At 45.1% G+C, this 11000-nt stretch overlaps 1 protein-coding gene across 1 annotated transcript; it reads right to left on the bottom strand.

The window, feature by feature from the left end:
- Positions 1-751: 751 nt before the first annotated feature.
- ATOH1 (atonal bHLH transcription factor 1) lies at positions 752-1810 on the bottom strand. The gene has a single exon (XM_020886854.2). The coding sequence runs from the start codon at positions 1808-1810 to the stop codon at positions 752-754; it is 1059 nt and encodes a 352-aa protein (XP_020742513.1).
- Positions 1811-11000: the final 9190 nt, after the last annotated feature.

Below are 11000 nucleotides of genomic sequence, written 5' to 3'. Positions count from 1 at the left end.
CAAACATTTGTAAAGAGCATAAGGATTATAAGTGGCCGTATTTAAAAAAACAGAAACAAAACTGGTCTGCAATTGGCAGTTGAGTTTGTCCCAGAGCCGCAAGAGTGGCGGCTGATAAAGTGCGTGCGCCAAGTTTCCGAAAAGACGCCAAGGTTCTCGCGGTCCGATATACATACTGGGTATGCTTATGCAATATATAAACCTCAAAGTTCATTGTTTTCCAACAATTCCATAGTCAAAACTTATTCACCTTGGAAGCATTAACTTTGCATTTCACAATGAATTTTGGGAGACAACCTCGGAATACTCACTCTGCCACACGCGAGTGCGCGCAACACACAAGGATGGATGCCCAGGGCATAAAATAAATTAAACACAAACCAGCGACAGAAAAGTAGATTCGACGTTTTAGCAGCGTATTGGCAGCAGAGAACTAGAATAATGTTGCTATGTATGAGTACATATAATTAAACCTTATCTATCTACAGGGGGAGCAGAATGTGGGAGAACAAAACACAACTTTTAACAGCAAGCATTCACCGAACAATATGGACGATAGGAAGTTTGGAATAGCGGCGGCTTTTGCAAACCATCAAATGTAGCTGCCATCTGAAGCCAAGTCGTTGCTAAACAACGACCATCACTTAGCAAAAATTAAAAGGGTGCGGGGATCTTTTACCGCGGGGCTCTCCGCGCACTGGAAAAGGGTGATTTTGTTTCTGTCTCAGTTTTCCGGGTTTTGGACACCTTCCTAACTTGCCTCATCCGAGTCACTGTAATGGGAATGGGGGGAAAACTCCCCGTCGCTTCTGTGGGATCGGGGGGAAGTTTTGCTACTTTCCTCCTGCACTGGCTGCAGGATGCCCCCAGGCAGCGAAGGCGACAAGTTCTTTTGCGCCATCATCGCCGTCAGGGCGCTGTCCTCGAAAGTCGAGAAGTGCAGAGCTTCCAGCTGCACCGAGTACCCGCCGGCGGAGGCCGGGGCCGAAAAGCGAGTCCGGCAGCTGCCAGGAGGGGTCGGTCGCTGAGCCCCTCCCGAGGCTGGCGGCGTCCCCGCTGCGGTCGTGGTGCCCGCGCCTGCTTCGTAGGGGGCGGCGGCGCGAAGGTGGTGGTGGTCGCTCTTGCAAGATGCTGGTGGCGGCGGCGGCTGGTCTCCGCTGCTGGGGGTTTGAAGCAGCTCGGACAAGGCGTTGATGTAGATCTGGGCCATCTGCAGGGTCTCGTACTTGGACAGCTTCTTATCGTTGTTGAAGGACGGGATAACGTTGCGAAGCTGGTCGAAGGCGTGATTCAGCCCGTGCATCCTGCGTCGCTCCCTGGCGTTGGCCGCCAGCCGCCTTTGCTTCTGCACCCCGTTCACCTGTTTGCTGGAAGGGGCGCGCTGGCGGCTGCAGCCCAGCTCGTCTACCACCACCCCGCCTTTCAGCTTGCACAGCTGTTCCCGCACTTTCACCGGTCCCGGGCTCTTGCTGCTGCCACTGCCGCCACTCCTTCTCACCAGCTCCCCTCGGGCGTCTGCCTCGTCCCGGGGCGCGGCGGCCTCGGAGGCACCCAGCTCTGGGGAATGGAGCAAGTACTGGGCGGCGCGTGCCGTGCAGATGCCCTGCAAAGTGGGAGCCAGCCAGGCGCGTGGGTCGGTGCTGTCCAGGAGGGACAGTTCGGCCGGGTAGACCGGATGCTCTCTCGCCTGCAGGGTCGCAGGAGGCTGGGGTGGCGGCGGCTGCGGGAGGTGGTGCGGCTGGGGATGGCGATGGTGGTCCCCCAACTCCTTCACCTCAGCCCACTCTTCTGCATGCAGCAGGCGGGACATTGCACTGCAGAGGCTCGGAGGAGGCGCTGGCAAACAAACTCAACCAAAAAACCCTTCCCGGGTCTCTACTGCAATGTCTTAGTTGGTTTTTTTTTCCTCCTCGACCCTCCCCCACCCACTCGGAGATCACACACCAGGTCGCGTGCAACGAAGCTTCTCTGGTTGCTGAAGGCGCTGCGCCCCTTTAAAAAGCGGCACGCGCCAGAGTGTCTCCCCCCGCTCCTCTCCCAGCCCCCTCCTCGCGCCGGTCGCGTGTCTGCTCGGCCAATGGAGGGCGCGGGCAGGCGCGTGCGAGCAGCCAATCAAAGAGCTTTTACTCCCGGAGAAAAGTTCCTGCTAGTGGAGCGCCCGGGCGGCAGCTCCAGGTTAGTTTTTTCCCCCTTCTCAGTTAAGTTCGGAGATTCATATGTTAATTGCGGGTTGTAATTTGATTCCGATGTTGTGTCACCCCGCCACGGGCTGGGGTGCGTGAGCGGTTGCGGAGCGGACTCTTGGCTGGAGCCCGAGCAGACTCGGGTCAGAAGTGCGCAGCCCACCGGGCGGGTGAGCGGCTCCGGACGAGGCTAGACGCGCCTGGGGCGAAGAGGGCTCTCGCGGAAAGAAGAGAAGTCCGTTCGCCCTTTGCTTCTTCACGCTGGGATCGCAGGTCGCCCCGTTTGTGCCCACACGTTTAAAATCTCTCATATAGAATATGGCATATGTATGCATGTACTACATACATGTATCTATGTATAAATATACATGTATCCATGTATTCATGGATACATAATTGCTAAATGACGTCCACCAATTAAAATCAATGTTGGAATTAAAAAAAAATTGGCTCCGAATATGTTTTTCATTTTTCACCTCTCGCTCCAGATCGACATTATGTAGTCTCTTTCTTAATGGAAGGTAAAGTTCTGGTACAGTTATAGAATGTACCAAACTCCAAATCTCCACCCCAACCCCAAACTTCTCCGTTCCCCTTTCCCAACACCCTGAGGCCAGATAGGATGGCAATCTGCAGAAAACTCTCCTCAGAGTAGTTTTAGGGCAGGGATATTGTGTCGTTTCAACACCTACAGTAGGACTTCATACTAAATGCAGAGCAAGGGGAGAGGGGTGGCGAAAGAACAGGCTCTTGCGTTCCGGGCAATTCGGGACACCTTCACGGTAAAGAAGCCCGAGTGATCTGACCTGACTCAGGAGCCCCAAGTTTAATACGGCGCGAGGCTTCTCTGGCAAACACCTAGAAACCACAGCCTAAGTCACTGCACCCCAGATCAGTTAGGGTGTGCTCTCCCCAACGCCCAACCCCAGCCGCGGCCGCCGCCTGGCGGAGCGCTGAAACCCGGGAGGTCCTGGGCGAAGCTCCGAGGCTGTCTCCCAGGTGAACACCACCCTCCCTCCGCGCCTGCAGCTGGGGCCTCGGGTAATCATGCCAAAAAGCCAATCAGAAACGCCCCGGCCCCGGGCATGCCCAAGCTGGCGCCCAACCCTGCTCCAATCTCTCCTGCACCTTACCTTCCTCAAGCCAGTGGGGCGCAGCCAGCTCGCGCTAGTGCTCTTTTCCACGTTCGCGGTGGCTGTCCTCCGTAAAGGAGTTTCGTCCTCTGGAAAAGATGCCGAGGAGAAATGCCGGCAGAGAATGGTCCTTGGAGCATGGTTTTGCAATGCCGAGAAATGACTGAAGGTTGTTCTCCCTAGTATTCACAGGGACTTGATCTAACCTACCATTTAGAACTCCCTGGACAAAAGAATCTCCGGCACTAGACTGGATTTAGTTTTGAGTGATGGATGGATAGATAGATCCATTGATCTATCATCTATCTTCTGTAGCTTTATGGAGAGAGAGAGAGAGAGAGAGAGAGAGAGAGAGAGAGAGAGAGTATGTGTGTTTGTGTGTGTGTGTGCAGTTTACGTGAAATATGTTTCTTTTGCTCTGAGAATGAAAAGGAACCTCTTTTCTTCACTTCTCTCCCCCACCCCCAACACTTGCTTTCCTTCTTTTCCATCGGGTAGGCAGAGGAGTCTAGACGTCTGAGTTGGAGGTGGGAGCATGAGGCTCAGGGATTGGAGCCTGAGTTTTGTGAGCTGGGTACCTCGGCAGAGGCGTTCAGTCCCGGGATGTCAAACACTACCTGATATAAGTGTCTGTAGGGTCTGGATAGTGAGTGGCAGAAGCAGCTGAGTATTGCGTGTGGCAGTTTCAGCAGAAAGAGGAGGGCTTTTCTGTGCTGGACAGCTGGATTAGTTAAATGTGTGTACCTATCAGTCGTGTCCAGCTCTTTGCAACCCCATGGACTGTAGCCCACCAGGCTCCTCTGTCCATTGGATTCTCCAGGCAAGAATACTGGAGTGCCACTTCCTCCTCCAGGGGATCTTCCCCACCCAGGGATCAAACCCAAGTCTCCTTCAGCTCCTGCATTGGCAGGTGGGTTCTTTACCACTGGGCCACCTGGGAAGCCTGATCAGCTAAATACGGAAGGACTAATAAAGAAAGTAAGTATTTGAGGAAAATAGAGGTAAGGTTTCTCACGGTCAGAGAAGGGAATTACAAATATGGAAATGGACAAAGCTGTGGTGTTGAATTTGAATTGGAAATTTTGATATGAATTTATGGTTTTCAATATGTATAAATAGATGATATAGGAATAGAATACATATAAATGTGGAGTGTATGTGCATTCATACACACACACACACACACACACACATATATATATATATTCCCTAGTTCTTTTCATTCTCAGGGATTGCTTGGGATCAGCAATGAGCATATCTAGCTATCAGATTTTACTTTCCAAATAAATTGCCCACTAAACAGACCAAGGTTCTTGGAAAAACGAACTAATTCCAGGGAAGGTAGCAATGTTAATTTCCTGATTTTGATGGCTTTATTGTGGTTATATAAGAGAAGAGAACGTCTCCTTTTCAGGGACTACTCACTAAAATATTCAGCTTATTCTCAAATAGTTTAGTAAAAAAGGTTCCTTGCATTATGCTCTCAACTTTTCTATAAGTTTGACATTTCCTTGAATAAAAGGTAAACACACCAAATAGGCATATTTAATTTGTTCTTCGCATGTCTAAAGTTATCAATTCATGTCTAGCCAAGCATTATACAAGTGCTGGGGCCTGTAGTTATTGCTGAAACTTTAAATTAAATGTCGTTCTGCCCAGCTACAGTAGAGTATGTATTCAATGGGTTTATGAATTCTCAAGTTTTAATGACTATTCAATGCATAAAAGTCAAAAAATATTTCTCAAGATGTGCCCCAAATTGAATATTAACTTGAAATGTATCCTTTTACAGGTTATTTAAAGTAAAAATTTTAAATCTTTACAAATTCTCTTAGGCAGTGTTCTGATAAGGTTACAAACATTAAAAAGAAAAGAAAAGAAAAATCAAGCAACCAACCAAAGGAATTCCTATAGTCCCCAGAAGTATTGTTTTCACCATTGTTTATAGCAATTATAAGGAAGAATTAAGCATATCCTATCATTCTTATGTGAATGGCACTTCAGAGTAATCAGATGGTATTGCCTTAGTTCATCAGGAAAATTTCTTTTCAAACTAATTCCATCTAACCAGGATAGAAGAAACAAAAGACTTAGAAAATTCAACATTTCACAACCCCTAATGAACATTTGGGCCTTAGGAAGCAAGCATCACTACAAACAAAGCTAGTGGAGGCGATGGAATTCCAGTTGAGCTATTTCACCCCAAATTCTAAAAGATGACGATGTGAAAGTGCTGCACTCAATATGTCAGCAAATTTGGAAAACTCAGCAGTGGCCGCAGGACTGGAAAAGGTCAGTTTTCATTCCAATCCGAAAGAAAGGTAATGCCAAATAATGCTCAAACTACTGCAAAATTGCACTCATCTCACATGCTAGTAAAGTAATACTCAAAATTCTCCAAGCCAGGCTTCAACAATATGTGAACCGTGAATTTCCAGATATTTAGCTGGTTTTAGAAAAGGCAGAGGACTCAGAGATCAAATTGCCAACATCTGCAGGATCATCGAAAAAGCAAGAGTTCCAGAAAAAATCTAGTTCTGCTTTATTGACTATGCCAAAGTGTTTGTGTGGATCACAATAAACTGTGTAAAATTCTGAAAGAGATGGGAATACCAGACCACCTGACCTGTCACTTCAGAAACCTGTATACAAGTCAGGAAGCAACAGTTAGAACTGGGCATGGAACAACAGACTGGTTCCAAATAGGAAAAGGGGTACGTCAAGGCTGTATATTGTCACCTTGTTTGTTTAACTTATATGCAGAGTACATCATGAGAAATGCTGGGCTGGAGAAAGCACAAGCTGGAATCAAGATTGCCAGGAGAAATATCAATAACCCCAGATATGCAGATGATACCACCCTTATGGCAGAAAGTGAAGAAGAACTAAAGAACCTCTTGATGAAAGTGAAAGAGGAGAGGGAAAAAGTTGGGTTAAAGCTCAACATTCAGAAAACTAAGGTCATGACATCCGGGACCATCACTTCATGGCAAATAGATGGGGAAACAGTGGAAACAGTGGCTGACTTTATTTTTGAGGGCTCCAAAATCACTGCATATGGTGACTGCAGCCATGAAATTAGAAGATGCTTGCTCCTTGGAAGGAAAGTTATGACCAACCTAGACAGCATATTAGAAAGCAGAGACATTACTTTGCCAACAAAGGTCCATCTAGTCAACCTATGGTTTTCCCAGTGGTCATATATGGATGTGAGAGTTGGACTGTAAAGAAAGCTGAGCACCAAAGAATTGATGCTTTTGAACTGTGGTGTTGGAGAAGACTCTTGAGAGTCCCTTGGACTGCAAGGACATCCAACCAGTTCATCCTAAAGGAAATCGGTCCTAAATATTCATTGGAAGGACTGCCGCTGAAGCTGAAACTCCAATACTTTGGCCACCTGATGTGGAGAGCTGACTCATTTGATTTGGTGGGCATTTTTCATGTTCCTTTACCTGCTGAGTATTTCTCTGCCTTTTCATCTTGTTTAGATTGCTGTGTTTGGAGTGGCCTTTCTGTATTCTGGTAGTTTGTGGTTCCTCTTTATTGCGGAGGTTCCTCCCAGTGGGTGGGGTTGGATGATTGGCTTGTCAAGGTTTCCTGGTTAGGGAATCTTGGGTGGGTGTTCTGGTGGGTGGAGCTGGATTGCTTTGCTCTCCTTTCGAACACAATGGGCTGCTTTTCTGGGTGCCTGATGTCCTCTACCAGCGATCAGAAGTTGTTTTGTGGAGTTTGCTCAGCGTCCAAATGTTCTTTTGATGAATTTGTGGGAGAGAAAGTGGTCTCCCAGTCCTAGTCCTCCAGCATCTTAGCTCCTCCCCCAACCGACTCATTTGAAAAGACCCTAATGCTGGGAAAGATTGAGGGCAGGAGGAGAAGGGGAGGACAGAGAATGAGATGGTTGGATGGCATCACCGACTCAATGGACATGGGTTTGGGTGGACTCTGGGAGTTGGTGATGGACAGAGAGGCCTGGCATACTGCAGTTCATGGGGTTGCAAAGAGTCAGACATGCCTGAGTGACTGAACTGAATGAAATTTTTTTAAGTAATCGGTAACAATAAGTGAAACAATTAGATCAAGGTTTGTTGGGGGAATTTGACAATGAATGTATTAGTCTTTCACCATTGGAACCCATTCATCAATCATAGCATCTTTCAGAGTAGCACATGATATTATGTGCTTCCTGATATTTCATATATCATGAAGTACTCATATAATTAATATAATTGATTATATTCTTTGCAGCCAAAGGTGGAGAAGCTCTATGCAGTCAGCAAAGACAAGACCAGGAGCTGACTGTGGCTCAGATCATGAACTCCTTATTGCCAAATTCAGACTTAAATTGAAGAAAGTGGAGAAAACCACTAGACCATTCAGGTATGACCTAAATCAAATCCCTTATGATTATACAGTGGAAGTGACAAATAAATTCAAGGGATTAGATCTGATAGACAGAGTGCCTGAACAACTATGGAAGGAGGTTCTTGACATTGTATAGGAGGCAGGGATCAAGACCATCCCCAAGGAAAAGTAATGCAAAAAGGCAAAATGGTTGCCTGAGGAGGTCTTAAAAATAGTTATGAAAAAAAGAGAAGTGAAATACAAAGGAGAAAAGGAAAGATATACCCATTTGAATGCAGAGTTCCAAAGAATAGCAAGGAGAGATAAGAAAGCCTTCCTTAGAGATCAATGCAAAGAAATAGAGGAAAACAATAGAAAGAGAAGGACTAGAGATCCCTTCAAGAAAATTAGAGATACCAAGGGAACATTTCATGCAAAGATGGGCTCAATAAAGGACAGAAATGGTATGGATCTCACAGAAGCAGAAGATATTAAGAAGAGGTAGCAAGAATACACAGAAGAACTATACAAAAAAGGTCTTCATGACCCAGATAATCATGATGGTGTGGTCACTCACCTAGAGCCAGATATCCTGGAATGCAAAGTCAAGTGGGCCTTAGGAAGCATCACTACAAACAAAGCTAGTGGAGGTGATGGAATTCCAGTTGAGCTATTTCAAATTCTAAAAGATGATGCCATGAAAATGCTGCACTCAATATGTCAGCAAATTTGGAAAACTCAGCAGTGGCCGCAGGACTGGAAAAGGTCAGTTTTCATTCCAATCTCTAAGAAAGGCAATGCCAAAGAATGCTCAAACTATCACACAATTGTGCCATCTCACACACTAGTAAAGTAATGCTCAAAATTCTCCAAGTCAGGCTTCAACAGTACATGAACTGTGAACTTCCAGATGTTCAGGCTGGTTGTAGAAAGGCAGAGGAACCAGAGACCAAATTGCTAACATCTGCTGGATCATCAAAAAAGCAACAGAGTTCCAAAAAAACATGTACTTCTGCTTTATTGACTATGCTAAAGCCTTTGACTGTGTGGATCACAAAAAACTGTGGAAAATCCTGAAAGAAGTGGGAATACCAGACCACCTGATCTGCCTCCTGAGAAATCTGTATGCAGGTCGGGAACCAACAGTTAGAACTGGATATGGAACAACAGACTGGTTCCAAATAGGAAAAGGAGTACGTCAAGGCTGTATATTGTCACCCTGCTTATTCAACTTATATGCAGAGTGTATCATGAGAAACTCTGGGCTGGATGAAGCAGAAGATGGAATCAAGATTGCAGGGAGAAATATCAATAACCTCAATATGCAGATGAAAAAGAAGAACTAAAGCAAAGAAGAACTAAAGAGCCGCTTGATGAAAGTGAAAGAGAAGAGTGAAAAAGTTGGCTTAAAACTCAACATTCCGAAAACTAAGATCATGGCATCTGATCCCATCACTTCATGGCAAATAGATGGGGAAAAAATGGAAAAACAGTGACAGACTTTATTTTTTGGGGCTCCAAAATCACTGCAGATGGTGACTGCAGCCATGAAATTAGAAGATGCTTGCTCCTTGGAAGAAAAGTTATGACCAACCTAGACAGCATATTAGAAAGCAGAGACATTACTTTGCCAACAACAGTCCATCTAGTCAAAGCTGTGGTTTTTCCAGTGGTCATGTATGGATGTGAGAATTGGACATTAAAGAAAGCTGAGCACCAAAGAATTGATGCTTTTGAACTGTGGTGTTGGAGAAGAATTTTGAGAGTCCCTTGGACAGCAAGGAGGTCCAACCAGTTCATCCTAAAGGAAATCAGTCCTGAATATTCATTGCAAGGACTGATGCTGAAGCTGAAATTCCAATATTTTGGCCACCTGATGCGAAGAACTGACTCATTGGAAAAGACCCTGATGCTGGGAAAGATTTCATGCCGGAGGAGAAGGAGACAACAGAGGATGAGATGGTTGGATGACATTACCGACTCAATGGACATGAGTTTTAGCAGACTCTGGAATTTGGTGATGGACAGGGAGGCCTGGCGTGCTGCAGTCCACGAGGTCGCAAAGAGTCGGACATGACTGACTGACTGAACTGAACTGAACTTATGAAGTACTCAGACTTCTATGAAGCATCCTTAAAAAAAAAAGTGAATCTGAATTTACAATATGGGGGATATCATATTGGGCTTCCGCGGTGGCTCAGTGGTAAAGAGTTCACTTGCAATGCAGGATCCACAGGATACACTGGTTCAATCCCCGGGTCAGAAGATCCCCTGAGAAGGGCCTGGCAACTCACTCCAGGGTTCTTGCCTGGAGAATCCCATGGATAAGAGGAGCCTGGCGGACTACAGTCCATAGGGTTGGAAAGAGGGAGACATGACTTAAGCAACTTAGCACAGCATAGCACACCATATTAAGTTTAAAGGACACCACAAAAAATGCAAAGAGACAAACCCACTTCATGTAACATTCTATAGAACAAATGTTCAGTTTCCCCAAGTCTGTGACATGAAGAAAGAAGGAGAAGGGTGAGGATTGTTCTTGATTAAGACAGTCTCAAGATATAGCACCAGAAGCAATGTGTGGACCTATTTTGGATTCAGATTCAATAGTAAAAGGATCATTTTAAAGACACTTGATGAAATATGAATATAAATGCAATATTATATGATACCAATGAGTTATTGTTAATTTTTTCTAAGTATGATAAAGGCAATGTGGCTATATAAAAAGCTGTCTATACCTTCAGAGTCACACTTAGATATGTATATATAAGGGTAAAATAACATGCCTATGATTTGCTGTGAAGTACTTTATGAACAAGATCAACACTATAAAAAAGGAATAATGAACCACATGTACAAAAATCTTGATAGTCACTAATATGGGTGATATAATAATTCAGTGGACCATTACTTGAACATGAAAATTTTCATAATAAAATTCTATTAGAAGTTCAGTGGCATCTCACTGTCTATTTTATATCAACGACGGAGTTCAGCTTTTAATTCTCAGTTATCTGGTCCTAACCTATGTTTCTGGACTGAGATTTCATTATTCCTTTTGCACAGCTTCTCGTATTTATTTCAAGGATCATCTATGTACATAAAAATCACTTGGGATATTCATTAAAAAGGTAGATTCCTGGGCTCCTACTAAATCTACCATATCAACTTTTTGAAAGGAACCCAGGATTTGTATTTCAAATAAGCACCCCAAGGGATGTCCCATTTTGAGAATTATTTTTTAGAAGTTTTCCTGTACTCTATTTAGCTAGTTTATAGTTCTCAGAACTTGTAATTCCTGTCACCACAAACCTGCTAATCCAGACACCTATTATCTAGT

Source organism: Odocoileus virginianus, chromosome 21 (assembly GCF_023699985.2).
Source record: "Odocoileus virginianus isolate 20LAN1187 ecotype Illinois chromosome 21, Ovbor_1.2, whole genome shotgun sequence".
Lineage (NCBI taxonomy): Eukaryota > Metazoa > Chordata > Mammalia > Artiodactyla > Cervidae > Odocoileus > Odocoileus virginianus.
The sequence above is the reverse complement of the archived record's forward strand: the minus strand, read 5'-3'. Positions and strand labels throughout refer to the sequence as shown.

What these genes read in the sequence shown, in the direction of transcription:
- ATOH1 (XM_020886854.2), bottom strand. Translation starts at nt 1,810, where the DNA reads ATGTCCCGCCTGCTGCATGCAGAAGAGTGGGCTGAGGTGAAGGAGTTG.